Genomic DNA, 21,505 nt, shown 5'->3' on the forward strand with positions numbered 1-21,505 from the left:
GTACGAGTAAAACAAGGTATACCGCTCGGAAATCAGACTTGTAATACCCGAGATATTCGAAATTTTATATATTTTTCAAAAACTTTTAATGTCCATATCTCGGTTAAATGAAGTCCAATCTTGCAAAAATATGAATTTGTGTACTCTTGACATTTCGCACAATCGGATCCATTATTTATCCAGCAAGTATCAGTTATAATTAATTCGATTCATGGAACTCCGTGTCATTTCTTCTAGTAAAATTAAATTGGTTTTGAAGTTTCATATCATTGTTTATATATTAAATCTTAAACATCATCATGTTCTGTTATAATACAACTTAATGCTGTAGATGCCGGTCTCAAACAAATTGAATGAGTTTAACATTAATCGTTATGAATATTTTTTTTTTTAAATTTACTCAGTAAACATTCACAGCTTTAGCAGTATGGCGACAAGCCGAACAAAATGAAATCGAACCGATTTGTTTTCAGTGCGTGAATGCGATTTCAAGTCACTAATACGATTAGTTATATTACATACGATTACATTGAACATAAAGTTATAGACATGGTATATGTATATATATATATGTAGATGTATAGATAGACATATTAAGAAGTACTATTTACAATTCCGCTTAGTTTTGAGCGTTACATAAATGATCGAAAACGCCAAAAACAACGCAAACGCTTCAACATTTGCGCGCAACATTTAATGGCGATAATTAAAAAACCGCTTAAAAGAATTCTAAAATTACGACCTTATACTGATTGGACGCGTGTGTTTTGTTTTTTTTTTTGTGAGATTACGAATATCGAAAGTATGCAATACAGTCATGATTACGCATGGGCACACGTGAGTGTTCGAGACGTACTTAAGGCCTACTAAAGAGTTCATATGGAATACGCTTATTGGGAGAGTTGAGCATTAGCCGGGGCCAGACTCAAGCATCGCTGGCTAAATTCGGCCGACAACGGCCTTGTTTTTGCGCGTGGGCTGCACAGAGAGCGGCGGCACGACCAGCAGCTCGGACTGCGTAGATGGTGAGCTGCTGCGCATGCTGGCACAATCCTCATCAGCTACTTCCTGTAATTTGGCAATCGATTTAGCAAATAAACGAATATATTACATATATGTAGTAACTCACGTTAATATTGGTGCAGCTGGCCAGACGCATCTGTGCCAGCTGCGAGGCGGGCGTCAGCGAATTGGTGCTGCCAAACGGCGATGTCATCATTGTGGATACCGCACGTTTCAGCTTGTTGGGCGTTTTGTTAAAGGAAAAGGCGCGTCCCACCTGGCAAAAATCAAAAATGCGTTTAAATTGAGCACATTATGGAATCAGTTATTAAGAAATTTACCTTTAGGCGCGTTTTTGCAGCTAATTTGAAGGCCTTGCTTAACGTGCTGACATTTACATCGCTGATGTCCACCTCGAGTTCCAGTGAAGTGCGACTCAGCATCATTTTGTCCTGCAATCAAAATGTACATCAGTCAGTCTATACAAATTGGAAATTTTCTTTAACTACTCACAGCATCTGTGCGACACGTGTGCGCGGCAATTTGCATGCACAACTTTTTAAGATAGACCAGCTTATCCGTTTCCTCGTCAATGATGCTAAACGTGTAGAGTTTCTCCTTATCGCCACGCTGCAGAAGGCCAAAGGCACGCGGACTGTCCGTAATATCAATGACAAATCGTATCGTATTCAGCGATATCAGTTTAATGTGCTTATGCGTTTTGGCCGTGCTCGGCGATTTGGCCGTGTTGAAGCCCCGCGAGCGGCGCTTGCACAGCTCTATGGAATCGGAGAACAAGTAAAGCAATAGGCTGTCACCACGCCCACTCAGTGAATCGGACAGCTCGTTGACCTCACATTTGGAGATAAAACTGCGATTGGAGCTAACCAAGTGCGCTGGACAGCCATCGATATCGTTGAATATATCAAAGATGGCCATGCGAGATTCGGTGCGGCGTTTGTCCTCGTTGATGTGAAGCGTCACCTGCTTGATGGCTTTCAGTGCCTCCTCGAGACGCGCATGATCCGCATTGCTGCCGTTCGTATGCTTCAGTATATCGTTCAGCAGCAGGCTAATGCTTGGCAAACGCTGCACGGGTCGGATCATTAGATCTTGTAGGCTCTGACGTCCACATTCTGGCTTGGTTTGGTTGATCTTGAGGAAGGCGTGGAAGCGTGGGTATTCGCGATCACAGTACTGCAGCTGTTCCTTCATCTGCTCATAGAAATTAACATATGGCGGATAGGCCTTGATCAGCTCATCGCGATGCTGTATAATGATGTCCCCAATGAGACAATCCTCCCGCCAATTGGCATGCAGTTTGCGCAAATGTTCCAGCATGCTCTGATGCACCTCGTGTATGGGCAGAAAGTTGCCAAAGATTGACTTGATCTCCGATTTATTCAGCAGCGAATCATTCGTTTCGGCCAACTCTTCCAGTTTGTTCTTGAACAGCTGCAGAATAAAGAGAAAGGATGTTTAGCAATGTTCGATAAGGATCAGTAGCAGCTACCTACATTCAATATGGTATCCAGTATGCCCACATAGTTGGACTCTGTGGTAAAGAAGTCCATAAAGTGATTAAATCGCATGGATTTCTTGGTGGGCGTGGCCTCGCTAGCTTCTGGCTCCACATGCAGCAGTAGCTTATCATTCTCCAGCTTATCGGGACTGGTGGTGCAATCAAAGAAGCTATTCGAAACGGACAATAGACCAGCATCCGATACCGAAGATCGCCGCTTGCCCGTGCCCAGGGGTGTGCCCTCCAACTGGATGCGCTGTGAGAAACGCTTCCGTTTCCGCTTGTTAAAGCTAATCGGCAGCGAATCGCGACGATCTGTGCTTGGCGTATTCGTAATGCTATCCAAATACTATATATATAAACCGATAAAATTATGGTTGGCATCTATTTGAAATGTGTTTAATATGGCACTTACATCGCCAAATAGATAATCCATCTCGTTGGCATAGCCATTCTGTATGGTATACCAGAACCAGTCCGATTTCAGAATGTGCGTATTATGGTTCTTGGGCTCCGGCTTCGACACAGTCGTGTGCTCGTCCACGACCTGATGGGCAGCGCATTCGGAAATTGGGAAAAACGTACAATTAGGAATTGTTAATGAATTGTTTTTGCCATAATCGTGCAATAAAAACGATATGAAAATGTGCAATGTGAAAAATGTGATTAAAATAAAAATGTTTTGTTTGTTGCCAAATGCATTCAATACAATCTTAAATCAAGCGTCCAACTAATTAAATCTATTGTACAGTTCACAAAAGCAGCAGCAGCAGCAGCAGCAGCAGAGCAGCACAATAAATTATTATTTATTAATATTCATACAGAAATTCTGTATCGGAATCCAAATATGTTTTTAATTCCGTGTTCAAGACGAACCAAAAAGAGGAAAGACACAAAAAAAAAATAACAGGCCAAACAAAACATTTTTAGTGCACATTCTTGGCAACACTTTGAAACGGGCATAAAAATCGCAAGCAAAACAAAAATCATAAGACAAAAGTGTAGAAAAATAGATTAAGTAAAAATATAAAATTGTTTATCTCGAGAAATTCCTGCCATCGAATGTACTGAAACATTTGTGCAAATATTTGTTAGTCCATAGCAAGAGAAATATCTTCATTTTTTTTTTTGTTGCTTTAAAGAACTCGAGAACGGCCAGACATTATGTTTTTGTTACCAATTTTTATATATATATTTTTTTTTGCTTTTTTTTGGGAATTCTTGAAGGCATTTTTAACATTTAATCAAGCGGAACGTGTGATGCTATTCGTTGTGCAAATAAATGTTTATCAATATTTATTGTGCTGCTTTTCGTGTTGTTGTTGTTGTTGCGTGTGCTCGGAAAACAGATGGAGAATAGAGTTATAATAGAGGAAATGATTAAAAAAAAAACAAGCCAAAATAAAACAAGCAGAAACACTTCAAACACCGCACCCAAATTATGACTTAAACTACAACATAACCATAAACAATTAACATGTAATTTAATTTAATTTTTCAAGGGGTTTTTGGGAGATTTTGGGTTTCAAATTTGGTCTGAAAATGGGCAAAACAAAAAAAGTCCGCAGCTCGTTAAGCAGCTGAAAAATTGTTGAAATCGCCCGTCGAGTTTAAAAATAAATAGCACAAAATGTTTCAATGCAAATGAAGAGCGAGAAGCGTTGGCAATATAGAGAAGTTGCTGCGCACAAATAAACGAAAGCGAAAAACAATTGAGAGAAACTCAAGAAGCTGCCAAAGTTCATATGAAACGTGTCATCTTTGAGTTTCTTCTATATTAGCTGAATTGGGCAAGTTGAACAAAGTTGAAACTTCCCTTTAAAGTTTCTCTGGCACGTGGCAGGTTTCAACACGAACTTGAGCAGTATTTCTTTAGTATAACTCCACATCATTCCAGCCAAAGCAACAATCACAGACTGATTAGCTTTAGTTAAATATGATAGCAATGCCCTATCTAGTATTTATGCTGTGCCGTTTCAAAGCGTTTCCAAGTTGTTTTTTTTTTTAATGGGGTATTATCCATGTAAGTACCATTTGCTCATCGGCAGCGAACGCGTTGCAGTCGCCCTGCGGCGGCGTCGACGTTGTCAGCTTGGGAGCATCCATTGGCACAGCGATCAATGATGACGTTATTGAAGTTGATGATTCTGATGATGTTGTTGTTGTTGATATAGATGAGGTGACTTTTATGGGCAACATGGCTGTGGCAGCAGCACAGCAGGCAATTGCGGAGGATGTTTCATTGACAAGGGCATTGCCATTGGTACTGATATTGGGATTGGGGTTAGATTTGGGATTGCTAGCATTGTTAGTTGAAAATGTTAAGGAGCTGCTTGCACCTGCACCACCGCCAGCACCACCAACCATCGGACCGAATAGACGCTTTGCTGTTTTCTTAGCGGCCGAGGCGCTGCCGCCAGCGCCAAATCTTTGAAGCGGCGCCTTGGGCGTCTTGAAGCCGCTGTCCAACGGCCCACATTCGGGCGTGGCCTCGCGCTCGGCACGGCGACTGCTGCTGCGCGTAATGCGATCGCAAATGCTGCGCAATGCCTTGACCGGCTTCCGTATCGATTCGTTCAGCGTGCTGTTAATGCTGGCCAGCGAGCACATGGAATCATCCGCCTCGATTGTCTCGCTGCCCAGAAATGTTGACGCATCCGCAACGGCAATGGAGCTGCGTCGTGTGCGCAGCGTTTTAATGATGGGCGTGCGATCGGCCACAAAACTCATGGAACGCTTCAGGGTGCGTGTGATGGAGCCAGTGCGTATAAGCTTGGGTTTCTTGGTGCTCGCGGGCAGAGCAAATGAGTCCACAGACATCAGCGAGACGCTGTCAAAACTGTCGCGTTTCCGTTTCAAATCATTCTCGGCAGCGGCTGCCGTCAAATCATCCGTTTCCATGTCACACTCGTTGATGGTATCGATGGTCAGCAGCTTGGCAGGCGCTATCAATATGGGCGACAGACTCTCAGCGTTTGTCTGAAATTCATCCGCGGCTGATGGGCTGCCATTGCAGCTGGTGGGCGTGCCAGCGGTTATAACGATGCTTGGCTGTTGCTTGCTGCTCTTCGGCGTGCTGGCCTGAACATCTTCCTCGTCCGCGGAGTCGGGCAGCGGCAGCTCTTCCGGCTGCTGTATATCGGCGGATTCGACAAACAAGCGTACATCAAAATGTATGTCATCCAGTTCGTCTGATTGATTCTCCTTATCAGACACAGGCTGCTGCTCCTGCTGCTGCAGCTCATCCTCCTCCTCCTCGTCCTGATCCCTCTCTTGTTGCTCGGCCACATCAGCAGAGTCTAGGTCCGTTTTGTGATTGGGTGTGTGGCTGGGGCTGCTGGCTATTTGGTTTTTAGTGTTAGTGTTGTGGTTAGTATCAGTGCTAGTAGTGCTAGTGCTAGTGCTTGTAAGGACAGCGCCCGTATTGGGCATCACCTGTAAGATATATACACGAAAATCAGCCATAAGACACAAACAAACCAACAAAACTTTAAAGCCAAATGCCAGTGAGTTGCATGCAAATTACAACTAAACGATATTGAGTAGAAAACTGCCCCAATTGGTTTTTGGGGTAGAGGGATAACTCACGACATGCGAGCACTCCGGATCGTCCAGTTCGGCACAAACGCCGCCATTCTCTAACAGCACATCGACCATGTGTTGATGCTCCTCAGCGGGAAAGCCAAAGAAGCAAATTTTCTGGCCTTCGAATGCCTTTAAGCGATGCGCCTTCGTAAAGCTATCCTGTGTGGCCTCAAACTCCAATGAATCGCGCGCTGACCAAGCGGCATAAACCCAAGCGGGACGCACCACCGTCAAGCGAAAGGTTTTGGCGTATCTATTTGGAAGAGAAGGAAAGTTAAAATATATTTTAATAACAGGCTGCATTTACAATTGAGCTTTGAGTTTTAAAAGAGCTTTAAGATAAATAGGTAGCCCAAATTATACTTTTTAAAGCTTTTATAAACGAGCTGGCGAATTTGTTTAATTTGTTGCAGTTTTACTTTAAATATATTGGTTTAGGAGAACTGAATTTCATAATTTAGACTGCGTTCACAGTTGAGTTTTGAGCTTTAATAGAGCTTTAAGATAAATAGTTAGCAATATTAAAAGGTTTTATGAAAGAGCTGTTGAAGTTTTTGTTTGCAGTTAAGTTAAGCTTTAAGTTTTAAAGTTAGTCCACATCATTTATCTTATTTAAAGCTATTATGAACAAGCTGACAAGCCTTTACGAAGATCTTAGCATTCGCTTTTTGTCACACGCACAAGATTAATGCCATGTATTATTATCTTTTAGGACCGCGACACTTTGTTTTGTTAAAGCTTTAAGCTAATATGATTTTGCTTTTAATACTTACTGATACTTTTCGCCACCACTGTGATTGCATATCAGATGCGTGGTCTTTGTATTTAAATCCTTCTTGATGCAACCGCCCATGGAGTGTATGAGATTTACCAGTTTAGTCTGCAATTGAAAGGAACATTATGTTATAATAACAAAGTATTCGTTCGGCTAGACGGGCTGTTGCCCCACTCACCAGCTCATCCTTTTTGCGTATGCCCGTGAAGCAAGTGACCACGCCACGCATTGCATAGTTGTAAATGGGCCGCGTGTTCTGGCCCAGTGTCTGTTTCATCTCTGCCGCATACTTCAAAGCGGGTGGACCCAAAATGCTGCAATGCAAAAGTAAGAGTTGGGGAGTGGAAGAAAAGACAATTAAATATTTATGTGGCACACTTTTGAGTTATGCAAGGCAATTTTTAATGGCCCCAATTGACCTTGGCCATTGCTCCGCGCCAGCCATATATCAAACTGTTCGAATATCACTCAAGACTCTGCAGATCGGTTCAAGCAGCCGTACGATCAGCCAAACCACGAGTGACTGCAAGTTAACAATCAGTTGAGAGCAGGTCTGTTGCGATGCGATGCGATGCGACACACGCAGAGATATACAGATACACACACAACACCAGGTGGCAATTGCTGGGCATGTAAACAACAATCAAAAAGCCAGACGAATACTGAACTTTGACTTGAGCCACAACGACAACGACAACGAGAGCCCCACCGACCGCAACCGCAACCCCAACACCACAACTCATGCTGCGATCAATTTGTTTAAGGGCTTTTTTGTTTATGACGAAGCAGATGCCAGCCCGGGGGCTGACTGTACAGTACTGTCTGGCTGCTACTGTGCGTCCAACTGGCCACGTACCGGAAGTTTTTATAAACAAATCAATCGAGCGGAAGTGGGCGGATGCTGCCCAATGCCTCTGTCTGCCTCTCCCTGCCAGCCTGGCCAGCAAACGTATTTATGATATTTTTACAATATTGAAATTAATTTATGTACATTTGCATTCATCATTCATTCATGCGTTCTGTGGCTGTGGCTAGGATATACGCAACACGGCCATTCAATGCTTGGCTAACAATGAGCCATAATCAAAAAAAAAAATGTATATAATTATAGAAAATTCCAGGAAACATTATGTTTTTTTTTGGCAAGAAGTATAAATAAGTGAAAACATCTGAAATACCTTAAGCGAAAGATTGACAAGGGACACACTTAAGAAACGAATTCAAAGAACAGATATTTAAGATCTTTTTGGTGCTCTTCAGCATGGGCCATATACAAATAATACTGATTTGTAATATACTTCAATTCTTAAAGTACTTTTAAGACATGCGAAAGTGATACGCTTCCGATATTAATTTCAGTTTTACTATATAAGAATTTAATTTATAAAAATTATTTGATCAATCTTAAACACTTGGAGAGAAAAGAAAGAGGTCATGAATTAATAGTGTAAAATTGAATAATATTTTTGTATAAAATATATATATATTTAATATACATATTGATAGCTTGATTAAATAATTTATAATCCTTTATATCTCTTCTTTGTGGAATGACAAATATTTTATAATTAAATGACAATTTGAAAAGCTGCTACATGAAATCAACGCAAAATTTGTAAAAGGCCTTTGCTTATATTCAGACGCTCACCGAAATTCTTTTCTAGTTTTGTTGCTGACCAAAGCTATAAAAACTGAAAAGCATTGAATATTTTCCAAAAAAAAAAAATAAAATAAAAGCTATTAAGAAAATAATGTATATATGTGGACAGTTTGCAAGACGGGGGCATAGAGAAAATATGTTTAAGTGGATGAGAAAGAATCTTAAGGCATTTGAAAAAAGAACCAACTAGAGTTCAAGAGTTCAAATACGTTTTTTATAAAATAACAAAATACGCTTGATATGTATGTAGACATATCATACTTAAGCTAACACAAGAAATGTTTCGGCTCACCGAAACCCATCTTAAGAAGGCCATCTCAGCTGAGAAGCACTTAAAATCATGCCATTCTGTATAGTATTAAGACCATAAAACTATGCCAGCAGCACATGCTTGTTAGGCGCGTCTTAATTGGCCTTATCTTAGTGTCCATGCACATTGCACAATGCGTTTCGTTTCAATTAGATGGAAGAGAAGCGGCAATACATTTGGAAACTTGAGACTTGTTTCAGAGCACCACAACCGACACGCACTTCAATTTCACCTGATAAGGCGAGACTTCTCACAGCTTTCACACAGTCTGTTTGCACTTGTTTCACACACATCGCTTGTTGTAATTCTTACCACAAATAGGTTTCCATATGCAGCGCACAAATGTTTAAGCAAACTTTGAGTTTTGTCAGCCTAGGCTGAATACGAGTATTAAGAAATTTAATGGCACGACACAGCGAACGAGAATATATATTTCTATTTATTGGGAAAATACGAAAAACGATTTGATGATTCTAACGGCACGGCTAAAACTAAACAAACACAACTGTTGCGCAGTGTGGCCTGGGGAAAATGATTGAGCCAAATGCCGAGCGTCGACGTCGACAGAGACTTCGGCGGCGGCAGCGGCAGCAGCTGCGGAACGCAATGGAATGAAAAATTGTGGAAATAGAAAATGCCACTTGATGGCACACACTCAAGTGCCAAATGCCACACACTCACCCACACACACACACACACACACACACACATTCGCTGTAAGCTGCGCAAACATTGAATGGCAGAGAAAACCCACGAGCCAGATGACAAAACGGTAAACAGAGCGCCAAAGGAGATCGCTCGGGCATGGACGGGACACGCTGACAGGTGAATTTATGCAAATATTTGACATATTATATATATATGTAATGCTTGCATACACATTTCATAGGCATTTCGTAGAACAATCAATGTGAAAACCAAGGAAAACCCAAGCGCACAGCTTAGTCAAAGCACAAAAATGCGCAGTGCGTGCTCCCCAGTTGAAAGATGAGCCACCGTCGACCTCCAAAATTGGATGAATGTATGTGTTTAATGGACCATTGGACACTCCGTGAAGAACTTGTTGCTTGTAAAGTGCGCTGATCTTTGGCTCTGCCCCCTGCCCCTGCCACCCACCAATCCGCTTGCCCACAGCCACTCGAACTTTGCGAGGGTCAAAACTATAGAACAGTCAATGACAGCAACGCGTTGAGTACTGTCCCCTTCCCAGCCCAACCCCAGCCCCCTCCACGCACAATTAATTTGCCATACTGAAAACTTATAAATTATATACACGCACTGTGGGGCTGTGCATATACGAACATATATCAAAAAATATAATAAAAATTTATATTGTATTTATATATTTTCTGCGATTTGTGTTCTCGTTTTTTTTTTTTTTTTTTTTGTTGTTTTTGTTGAGGATTTTCTTGTTTGTTGTTGCTTTTCGTCAAGAATTTCCGACTTGTTGGCGACGCTTTTCACACTTTCTACGCGACTTGACATCGTGTGGTGTTCCATATAAAACATTTTTTATAGAATCTTGGCGCCAAACGATTGCTGCAATATGACGCACCCCCGCAGCTTCTACGCCTCCCTCTCACTAGACACCCCCGCGTCTACAAGCGAGCACCTCTGCAATCACAGACGCGAGATTCATTTCGATTTCATTGGAAGTGCGCAAACTTTTCGACTTAACAAATTCCTCAACCAAAAATTGTCATGTGTGTTGGGCAAATTTTCATTTAATTATGTTTTTTTTTTATATATATATTTTTGTTTTTATGAGTTTTAGTCGATGAATGAAAGCGCCCCAAAATAGGCAATTCCCCCAAAGGGAGCACAGTGCAGGCGAATTCCTATGATTCAGTGATTCAATCATATATATATGTATGTATATCTGTAAGTACTTTTAGCTATACATATAGTATGTACTTTGAACCTATAGTCAGTGTGCTGGCGAATGGCAATTAACAAGATCTTTCTGGCATCGTTTTTGCGAGTTTAAGTGGCCGTTAAGTGTCTGAGTCTGTGAATGCAACAATTCTCAAAAGCCATTCAGGGAATTTTCCCAACAGCTGCTTCAATATTTTTCCCTTTACTTGGCTTTTCGCGGGAAGCACCAAAAAGTTCCTATGAATTATATAACAGCACATATGTAAAATTACATATGGCACGGCCTTCTTTGGAAAGGCTTCACTTTAATTGGGCGAATCTAGGCCGAAACTGAGGGTTAAGTAGCCTTCAATGAATGTTCACATACATATGTGCGTATGTACGTGCATATGTGTAAATGTGTGCATATGCATACATATGTATGAAGGCTAGGTACATACAAATGAGAGTTCCCAAATGTTTATGCAATGAAATTCGTGTATTGCAATGTGCGGAAATCAAAACTTTACAAAATTATAAATGTACAGAAATTAATGTTTAAATTCTGGAAAAATCAAAAGCATACTTAAATGAAAAACCCCATAAAACTGAACACTAGAGCGAATACTATTAAAATATATAGCACATTATATAATTTATTATTATATAATTTTCTTTCCAAGCAGCAGATGTCATTTTCTCTTTCTTCAATTTCCAATTCAAATTTATCACAATATTATATTATCATATAAGACTCATGCTATTTTAAAATATCATTTCTTGCGATTTACGTAAGCTGCGTCGGCATAGTTCATGAATTGCAGCTGTACTCATAGTATTCACTCGCATATTCATGAATTGTTTGCAAGACTCGAAATCTAAAATAGACAAAAATAATGACTAAGCTATCTTTATGCTTGCAACAACTGAATAAATAATATTCTTTGATTATTCTTAACTAATTGCCAACTATTTATAAGAATTATGATAAATTTATTTTGAGCAAAATGCCATAAAAAAAGCATACACTTATATATTTAGTCCTAACTAAAAACAATTTTATGTGCAAAAAAAAAAAGAAAATGAAATAGAGGAAAATATAGAAAACGAAAACAAACATTCGAAACATGAATGAAATTTTGGCAAATAAATAATACTCGTAATTCCCCTCTTCTGGCTTCCGTTTCTTCTTCTTCTTTTTTTTTTTTTTGCTCTTTACATGTTTTGTGCGAAAAAAGAGGGAGGAAAAACTGATGTTGAACATGAAAGCGTAGCAGAACAGGCAATAGAAACGCCGCCCTGTCCCTCTTCTCCCATGCCCCATGCCCCATGCCTGATGCTTTGCCACAATCTGCAAGCCAAGAAACTGCCCACAACAAACGCATTTGTTGACCTTGAATACGATCGTAAATAAATATAAAACAAAAAAATTATTATTGTTAATCTCTAATGAGGCAGAGGCCGTGCATGTTTTTTGTATGTTTGTGTTATAGTTCTTCTTGTTGTTGTTTAATTTGAATGTTGCCATATTACTGCGCAGCGGGTAAATTAATCAAGCGTGTCGCATAATGCCGCAAGTCTCAAATTTGACAACAATTTGTAGCAAATTTGCAGAAAGAAAATAAGTTCGTATGCTTCTGGGTGGCGTGGGTAATACGAATGGTTTATACCCTGTAATCTAACTAATGTAACTAATATGGCTGGATTTAGCTCTTGATTATGAAAGCTTACTTAATGCTCTTCCATATTTTTCATTTTTTTTTAACATCATATATGTATAAGAATCTAAGAACAATTAAAGACTGATATCATAAAGACCTAAATATGCCGAATAAATATGTGCTGTGAGCTCTTCAAATAGGCTAAAAAATCATATTGACAACTTGACTCTGGAACTTTTAAACAATAATATGAACGCAGGATGCATTAATTGATTAGTTCTGCTGAATCTTTCGTATATTAGATATTAATTGAACTCATTGAAGCTCAAACACATCTGATAAGTTTGGCTTGTACCTTACTTTATATCCTAAACAATTTGTTTATTGTCTAAGAATCAACAAATTAGCTCGAAATCAAAACTATTCATAGTATTAAAATTTTTATGTCTACGACAAATCGACTTTAAGTTGTTATTAGAGGTAGAAATTTCCCAAAGTATTAAATTTTAATAAATTGGTTTTTATCTAGTTTTTTAGAATACTTCTAAGGTAAAGAGCTTATGTGTAAGAAGACTTAATTGGCGCCTTTTTGTGTTTTCTTTTACTTATAACTTTTCTAATATTAAGCTGTTTGGATAATTTTCTTTTGCTAAATAAAGTTAAGTAATTGATAAAAAAAAAACTGCAATAATTTCGAATTAGTTTCTTACGTTATTGGTACTCTATATATTTTAGGGCCAAATTAATTTGAAGCCAGAACTCCATTTCATTTTTTTAACTACAAACCGAACCCAAATCTAGACTGAGCCTTCACCAAACTGTATCTTTTTCAAAAATGGATTTATCTTGCCATTTTTGGTAGATGCCAATTTAGGCTAACTATTATGTATATAGATATAGATATTATATATTGAAAAGAGTAAGGCTTTTAAGCACAACTGTCAAATTTAAAACTGGGATTGAGAACGTTCCGGAATTTCTATGTTTTCTCTTTCTATTTCTATTTGCAATCCTCATAATGATACCCTTTGCACGCTAAAAAATCAATCTTTATAGGGTATGCAAATGGGAAGGGATGAATTGTCACCGTTTTTGGCGCTGTCAATCTACCACATTATTTCGGTGGGGAGGTGACCCCTGCTGCCACCGCCCGTTGGGTCCATGTTTTCAGTTTGGGGATAGGCAACACATGCGTATGTCTAAATTTCAAATTTGGCTTCTGTTGCCGCTTAACTCGTGGCATTCTGTGGCGTCATGTCGCGTCTTGTCCAATTTAGGTTCGTATTTATAGGGAAACATATATCTAAGTAGTTGCTAGTTGTGAGCACTTACCATTCCTTTTGTTTGTGTATTGTGTCGAAGATCTCGTCCTCAAAGTCCTGCAGCACATAGAAAGTGCGCCAATCCATATCATTGATAACATCCAGGCCGGTCTCCGACTGGATGACAGGCATGCCAAAGCTCTCGGCTGCCTGCAGCGTGTCCGCATCTTTGCCAGCCTCGCCCACCAGGCAGATGCGTGTGGGCAGCTTTGACATAATGGACATTTCTGCAGATGAGTAGAATGCGTATGACACAAGGCATTAGTATGTTACTCTCGTCTACTCTATATATAGCACAAAGATTATAATGCTTAAAGTGTGCAGGGCACAGTCAGATGACACAGCTCGTGGACGTTGTTTAGTAATTGAGTCTGTTTAAATATACAAAAATTCTCTGTAGGGTTTAAATAATATTATCTTCCGTTTATAGATCTGCTAAAGAAACCAATCATTTTTCTTCTTTCTTTCAATTGACTTTGGTACACTCTGTAAATGGGTTTTACATTTATGCAATCAAATTCATGTAATGAATGAATGAGGTTATATATTAACTTTGTAATAGTTTATAGGTATTTAGTAACTCCGACTAAATGCTTCACACGGCAGATGAGAGCCGCATTTGATATATATAGTATAAACATGTGATTTGTATAATTGATGGGCACTTCAACAGCATCGCCTTCAACCCTCGCACACGCCCTCTTAAGTACTTTTGGCGCAAACAGCTCACTAAATTTTAAGTACACTTTGTTCAAGAGCAGGAGGAGGAGCAGAGAGAGAGAGAGAGAGAGAGAGGTGAGGTGAGGTGAGGTGAGCGTATTCAAAGTTTGGCGCTATGATTTATGGCCATCAGTTTTTGTTTGTTTATGCAAATGGCGAGCTGTGCGGCGCGGCGCACAACAAAAACCAGGAGGGCGAAAACAAAAGCAAATAAATTGCAAGACGAAATAGAAGCAAGTGGAGGATCTCTGCGAGCAACTGTGGCATCCACATCAGCAGCAAATGAAGGGCAGACGACGATGTCGATGTCGATCATTTGGCCGCAATTTTGTGAGCTGTTGACATCAATTTTAATTGTGATCGCCAAGTGCTGATTGCTGTCTATTATTATTATTATTATTACTATTACTATTATTATTATTATTATTTTTGTTATTGTTTGATTTCGTGTTCGTGGCACCCAACCAGCCCCCCCCGCTGTGACCTTCACATCATTGCCGACATGCCGAAAAATGCAAAAACAAGAAAGAAAATGCAGCCGCCGCCAACCATATACACACAACCACCCGCCCGCCCACACGCGCTCTACAAAATTGTTCAAGTGCATGCAATTTCCCCTCCCCACACACACACACACACACATAGCCAGCTACTGTGTGCATTAATTTTATCCAGAATTGTGCAGCTGTAACTGATGCCAATTGCGCTTTTGTATCTCTGGCCGCTCGAGACGACGCAGAGGCAGACATCGGCACTTGTGCAATTGAGAAAAGTCCAGACACGCTGCGTTCCATACAGATGCTCCACCCACCCACCCGTCCCCCCTTTCGGCACGTGGGGGATGAGCAGGAGTTGCATGTGTTGTGTGTTGTCGCCACATGACGCATGGAATTTTTAGAATAACTCAGTTTAACAATGGAAATTTATGGGCATTGCACGTCAAATATTTTGTTGTGCTTATAAAGTTTACACCTTTGGCTCTGGTATGCATTGCATGACATGCACTAATGGCCTTTTTTTTATTGTTATTGCTGTTGCTGTTGCTGCTGTTAGCCAAGTCAGTGAAACAAAAAATAATCGAAGTAATAATATCAGGTGAAACACTTGTCCCAACAACAACTGGACACTATTTATGTGCATAGCACAGGTCTCAAGTTATTGTTAAAAGCCAAGCTAAGAATTCAATAATACGATATGCTGTGGCAACATCTAATGCACAAATGCACAAAGAAATTTGTTTCAATTACATTTTCAGGAAATGGGAAAACATATTTTGTATAATATGTGTGCATTAAAATGAACTCTAATCTAGTATTGAGACTGAGACTATAAGCTTAATTAATTGTAGAAAAACATTAAACTTTTTTAAGTTTCTTGAACAACATTCTTTAAATTAACTGATTGACAAAAGACAAGTTCAAGATGTAAATTTGATATTCTTGTCCCAACAAATAGTTACCTTAACTTCAAGCTTTATATATATCCGATACTGAAATCGGGCGAGTGCCTTCCCAGAGAAATGCATATTAAATTATTATATAATCGAAACGTTTAAACTAAAAGCTTTTAAATGTTATTGTTGGCGGCCTTTTTAATGCGATATGCTTTTTCATAATCATTTCGAGCCAATAATGTATCTTATAAAATTGTGCTTTTAATTGCATTTGTTTTTAATTTATATTCCACATGGTATACATATCATATATATATATATATATATACCGCTCCACCTTCAGCTGAAATAGAGCATTTTCTGCTTGAATTAAGCATATCTATTTGGTCTGTTTGAGTTTGGAAGCGCTAAATTCCTTAAAATGCGAATTTCATTCAGAATTTAATTTATTGTTATTCACACTGCGTAGCAGAATTCGAGACTGGAGAACCAAACACGTTATTCAAAGATGGTTTTTGCTTGTAAATTTCCTGGCATTTGGCAACTAATCTCAAAATCTAGCCTTTTCATACCTGTGCAAAAACCTACGAAATGAAATACCTGTAAAGTCCTCATACACTTGACATAGTGCAGCCTGTTGAACTGCCTCCTGAGCTGCGTATGCGAAGTAGGACCAGGCCTGACGACGAACCGTGACCAAATTGTTCTTGATGTTGCAGCCCTTGCCGCAGGTGAGCTGCGAAGTCGCTGCGAGTGGCAAGTGCAACATGACGAGGAAGCGACGTTTAAGGATCAAACTCTGAATAGCAACTAAACACGAGAACGCAGCCAGCCGGGCGGAAGCCACAGGTGTGCGCCCCCGTCGAACGGACACAAATGCAAATGCAAATACAAATGCAAGTTAAGGGCAGAGTGCGAAACGACCCTCACAGGTGGTGCTTGGGCCTGGCCGAGGGAGATGACGGACGGCAAGAGTTTGCACTTTGGGAATTTCCTTCTGCCATTGCCTGCGCTGGTCTCTCCTCCTCTTCTTTGTCTTCTTGTGCCTCGTTTTCGTTGGTGCGTTGCCAAAAACATGATGAAAAACTAATTGAGTGGCATTTGTATAATGAAAATACTGGGGCTATACACACGCACAGGTTTGGCATTTTGCTAGAGATTTTGTCATATAGACTCATCAAAACGGAATCTTGTAATAAAATTACGTTGTCAGCTGGCAGAGCCTTGACGTAGTCCGCTGCGGCGACGCAGACGCTGAGACCTTCACATGCATGCACACATGCTCACATTTGCGCGTGTGTGTGTGTACAAAATGCCATTAACATTGAGCCGACAGCCGAAAACATTGGCATGTGCGGGCTCTGTTAAGCATATACCGGGAAAGAGGGAAGAAGGACAGAAGTAAAAGCAGCCTGCAAATGTGTGTAGTAGGTAAATCACTAGGCTCTAGTAACAATAACAAAAAAAGCAGCAGCAGCAGTGATCGCAAGAGTGACAGAAAGAGAGAGCGCGAGAGCAAGAGAGGGTGAGAGTACGCAATTTGTTTCCTGCTCTAACCTAAAGAACTCGGCACGGGCAGGCAGGAACTTTGCCGCAGCGGCGTCTGCGCTTTTGGTCGTTATTGTTGTTGTTAGCTTGGTACAGTGCCGGGTTGTTGAGTGCGCTGCGGGGCGAGGGGCGCAATATATTTAGCGCACATTTCTTTTTGATGCGCGAGCCACTGCCATTCACAATACATAAATATGTTTCACACCGAAATAAATTTCAAAAGTAGCTTAAAATTTCCTGACGCGTTTTAACTTTAACAACAAGAAAGTACTAGCAGATATTTATTTGCTGGCAGTGACATTTTTTATGTGTGCTTAACGCCTGCGACATTGAAAAATTCAGAAAAAGAGAAAATAGATCTATGTATATTTATACAAAAGTAAAATAAAAGACAAACAGCGGATGCGAGGCAAAACAGCTGCTGTTTCCCCACCCTTCGCCTTTTCGACTCACCTGTTTTTGATTGCTCCTCGATGGTCTCCATTTCGTTTGAATTGCATTAAATTTTGGACAGACAGACACAGACACACACACACACACACACACAGATACTAATGCACGCACAAAACAGATTTCTGCAGCTTTCGTGTTTAGTTTTCTTTGTTTTTTCAATGACGGTTTGTTTGCTATGTTTTACTCATTGCTTGAATAATGCCCAATGCCATAGCATCTTTGTTTTTGCACAATTAAATTGAACAACGCTTTGGTCAATTAAAAAGCGGCGCGCAAAAGAACACAGACAAGCGCCCACAGTCACAATTTACACACACACACTAATGTACGTTAACAAGCGCTCGCACGAATTTCATTGAATGCAGCAGGCGGCAGGCGGCGTCACTTTTATTTAACACTTTTTGCAATCCTGTTTATGATTTGATTTGAATACACGCGTTTAATTGCACGAATGTGTCTTGTAATTGGTTTACAAATAATTACACAGCGCCTTGTACGTGTTTAGTTTGCTTTCTTTGCAGCGCGTCGGAATTAAAAATCAAAATCAACGGTCAAACACGTCCGGTCGCACGGCTGTTCGTCTCGCTTTATTTTACATAAATGTTAATGCTGCGTTTTCTTCTACTCGATAAGGCACTGTTACGGCACTAAAATAACAGAATATGTTAATGTAATTCATATTCTACTCAAACGGGCACTGTAAATGCAGGAATGTTCATGAAAACCGATAACGATAGGCGAACTTTATTGACAACACTTTTCATTCGATTACTGCATCAGTGCTGCCACACGCAAAAAAAACAACACAAATAACAGCGAACAACACTTGTTGCTGTGACGTCACACACACAAGCGCAGTTACGTCAATGTAGCAATATGCCCAGCAATCTGTCAAACAACCCACCACCAGCGCAGCTACAACAACAACAGCTCACTGACATTTCGTCAATAGGTCCATACATAATTTTGTCATTTTTTCACTTGCTCGCTAAGAAAACGAGAACTTTCGATTTTTACCGCCCAATTAGAGGGCATTTTTGAAAGTGGTTTCGAAAAATGCTCCACCAACCGCCGCCGCCGACGCACAGCATCAAAATAATGTCGGGGGCCGAGGAAAATCGCCACTACTTGCGTGCCTTTATACAAACATATCGCGATATGCCCGTCCTCTGGGACACTTCTCTGCGGGACTACACGAATCGAGAGAAACGCGCCGAGGCCTATCAGCGCCTGGTGCCCATCTATCATTATCTGAAGCGGGACGCCACCGTCGAGGACGTCAAGAAGAAGATCAACACACTGCGCACCAACTACCGCAAGGAGCTGAAGGTTGTGGAGAGCGCTATGCGCACGGGCAGCCTCCATACGCCACGTTGCTGGACATTTCAGGAGCTCGACTTTTTACGCAATACGGAAAAGTTTCTGGCCGTCAATCCGACTTTCAAGAACGAGCCGTCTTTCTCGTTTAACGAGAACTCCAGCTCAACGGCGGCCTTCATGGAACAGCATGCGAACAGCAGCAGCGCGTCCGTGTTACATTATCCATATCGAGGTGGGGCTGGACAGACGCCGAACATCACGGAAATGTTTCACAAATCGTTTGGGCATGTGCAAAAGGTGGATCCACTGCCACCACCACCGCCGCCGCCGCCATCCTCGGGCCTAATGCACCAGCCGCCCCACTCGCAGGGCGACTATACGCCCTCCAAGAGGGCGCGGCAGACGCCGCCCTGCAGCAGCAGCTCGAACAACGCCTCGACCACGACGACAACAGTGAGCACACATAATACGGACGAGCTGCTGAACATTGCCTGCGAATATCTGGCTGGCACCTATCCGGAGGAGGAGTCAATTGCGCGCACCTGGACGCATAAGCTGAAACGTTTGCCGCGCGAGCAGCGTCTGCTCGCCGAGCGCTTCATCAACGAGATACTCTTTGAGGCGGAATCCAACAACTTGCATCGCGGCTCCGTGCAGATCAACAACAGCTTTGAGCCGTATGTGCGCTTTGAGGAGCCGGCGGTCTGTCACGAGGAGCAGGACAAGTCGCAGAGCCCCAGCGTGCACACCTCCTCCGAGTCGACACCAAAGCCCAGCGCCGGCGCCACCACTCCGCTCAACGAGCCGACGAATCCGGGCATTAGAGAGTTCTAAGATTAGGAATATGTTAGCATTAGGTGTTATTCAGTTATTTATTGGCAGAAGACGCAGACAACACATGGCACTGACAAAAAGCTAGACAAATAATCTTTGTAAATAGTTACATGAACCTGATTTGGTTTTCTGGGATGCGGCACGGCTCAATCCACGCGCTGATAATCCACAATATTGCGTGTTAGCCATACATAGGGCGAGGCGCCGGCCAGAAATAGACAGGCGCCGATCACAGGACGATGCAGGATCCAGGCCACGGCCGCAATGGTCAGCGCCAGCGAGAAGGCGATGAGGAAATTGCCCGTCACCGGATAATGCGAATCCGGCGCCAAAGCAATCAACAGCGGCACACGGAGCACTGCAAGCACGGAATAACATTATTATACATAGTTGCCTAGATGTAGTCTAGTAGTATATAGCTTGTATGTTCTGGACTGTATGTATATAAATGTTCGATAAGGGATTTGCTCCGCTTTTGGCACATGTATTCCCGGCCAGGTACTTACATATGACACGCAGCAGCTTTGTATTGCAGTTGACGCCAAAGAAGATCAGCAGCCAGCCGATGAAGCGCCACCACCAAGTGTGAAGCACCTGGGCGCGATACTCCAGGCGGAACACTTCCAGGGCGCTGATCTCGCCCGGATAGACGAGCAGCACGGGCACGCCGCGTGTTGTGACATATGGCTCCAGCTTGTTGCCCTGGAGCCTGCCCACCACGCTGTACATTTCACCCTCCATGCCTGCGTAGCTGAAGAGTATGCGCAGATCGCCAACTTCGGGATTGAACACATCTTCGGTGTGATAGTAAAGGCCCAGATGCAGCTTGATGCCGCTGTCGTCGGGCCTGATGTCCGAGGTTAACTCATGGTAGTTGTTGAACTTGTTCTTCACCTGAGCGCCCAGCTCGTATTTGCCAATGTAGACGGCATCGGCCACCTGGACGGCGCTCTCGATGGGAAAACGCTGCGGATTCGTGTGTCCATGACGATTGTAAAAGTTGCGCGAGTCCACGATTTTGTCGCGCCACTCGCGCGTATAGTAATAGGTACGTGAATCAGCCTCGGTGCCGACGCTCTCGCCAAAGTTATGCTCGACCGACTCTTCCACCCATTGGTACATTTGGACGCGCCGCCTGAGCTTGACCGCCATCAGCTGTATGTTGTAGTCCGGTTCGGTGAGCGGCTCGCCACAGATGATGGGCCCCGATAGATGCACAATGCGATTATCAAAGCTCAGATCCTGCTCCTCCTCGGTGAACTGCATGGAGTAGATGTCGGCGTATGCTTCGTCCAGGGCCAGCATTGTGTGCACCGCGCGTCCCTCATTCCAGTAGAGTACACTGGAGCCGGCTATGAACAGACCCAGGCCGAAGGTCGCGATCAGCCAGTGGGCACGAAATGTTTCGCTTAATGTGGCCATGTGCAATGTTTACCGTTCGGTCAGCATTTAAAAATATTAATAAACAGCAACAAATGCTGTGCCGCCGGCAATTCCTCTCAATACAAACTGTGCAAGTCAGAGGCCGCCAATTAGCCAAAGCAAC

The 21,505-nt window shown here is 41.9% G+C and overlaps 3 protein-coding genes across 6 annotated transcripts; 1 reads left to right on the top strand and 2 right to left on the bottom strand.

Annotated features, from left to right (window-relative positions):
* Window positions 1-251: 251 nt before the first annotated feature.
* pbl (epithelial cell transforming 2 pebble) lies at window positions 252-18,404 on the bottom strand. Of its 4 annotated transcripts, none has more exons than XM_002048263.4 (12): window positions 17,806-18,404; window positions 13,702-13,918; window positions 7,063-7,198; window positions 6,883-6,989; window positions 6,113-6,362; window positions 4,556-5,959; window positions 2,940-3,071; window positions 2,520-2,873; window positions 1,516-2,457; window positions 1,344-1,454; window positions 1,130-1,279; window positions 252-1,068 (listed from the first exon to the last, which is right to left on the bottom strand). In XM_002048263.4, exons 1-12 carry the CDS (start codon window positions 17,834-17,836, stop codon window positions 940-942), a joined length of 3,963 nt encoding a protein of 1,320 aa, XP_002048299.2. In that variant the 5' UTR covers window positions 17,837-18,404; the 3' UTR covers window positions 252-939. The 4 variants fall into 4 exon arrangements, with proteins under 4 accessions (XP_002048299.2, XP_032290321.1, XP_015030479.1 ...); XM_032434430.2 differs by lacking the exon at window positions 17,806-18,404 and adding an exon at window positions 16,405-16,594; XM_015174993.3 differs by lacking the exon at window positions 4,556-5,959 and having other exon boundaries at window positions 17,806-18,402.
* An 85-nt stretch (window positions 18,405-18,489) lies between these two features.
* On the top strand, window positions 18,490-20,418 carry LOC6624015 (uncharacterized). Its single transcript, XM_002048264.4, has one exon. The coding sequence runs from the start codon at window positions 18,862-18,864 to the stop codon at window positions 19,957-19,959; it is 1,098 nt and encodes a 365-aa protein (XP_002048300.2). The 5' UTR covers window positions 18,490-18,861; the 3' UTR covers window positions 19,960-20,418.
* On the bottom strand, window positions 19,979-21,477 carry Tmem43 (Transmembrane protein 43). Its single transcript, XM_002048265.4, has 2 exons — window positions 20,466-21,477; window positions 19,979-20,317 (listed from the first exon to the last, which is right to left on the bottom strand). The coding sequence occupies exons 1-2, from the start codon at window positions 21,379-21,381 to the stop codon at window positions 20,106-20,108; spliced, it is 1,128 nt and encodes a 375-aa protein (XP_002048301.1). The 5' UTR covers window positions 21,382-21,477; the 3' UTR covers window positions 19,979-20,105.
* Window positions 21,478-21,505: the final 28 nt, after the last annotated feature.

This window comes from Drosophila virilis, chromosome 3 (genome assembly GCF_030788295.1).
Source record: "Drosophila virilis strain 15010-1051.87 chromosome 3, Dvir_AGI_RSII-ME, whole genome shotgun sequence".
Taxonomy (NCBI): domain Eukaryota; kingdom Metazoa; phylum Arthropoda; class Insecta; order Diptera; family Drosophilidae; genus Drosophila; species Drosophila virilis.

What these genes read in the sequence shown, in the direction of transcription:
- Tmem43 (XM_002048265.4), bottom strand. Translation starts at nt 21,381, where the DNA reads ATGGCCACATTAAGCGAAACATTTCGTGCCCACTGGCTGATCGCGACC. An exon ending in AAAGCTGCTGCGTGTCATAT is followed by an intron (nt 20,318 to 20,465) that starts GTAAGTACCTGG and finishes CCGTGCTTGCAG; the next exon opens with TGCTCCGTGTGCCGCTGTTG.
- LOC6624015 (XM_002048264.4), top strand. Translation starts at nt 18,862, where the DNA reads ATGCTCCACCAACCGCCGCCGCCGACGCACAGCATCAAAATAATGTCG.
- pbl (XM_032434430.2), bottom strand. Translation starts at nt 16,573, where the DNA reads ATGTTGCACTTGCCACTCGCAGCGACTTCGCAGCTCACCTGCGGCAAG. An exon ending in AGTGGTGGCGAAAAGTATCA is followed by an intron (nt 6,363 to 6,882) that starts GTAAGTATTAAA and finishes TCTTCCAAATAG; the next exon opens with ATACGCCAAAACCTTTCGCT. An exon ending in TACTGGATACCATATTGAAT is followed by an intron (nt 2,458 to 2,519) that starts GTAGGTAGCTGC and finishes TTTATTCTGCAG; the next exon opens with CTGTTCAAGAACAAACTGGA.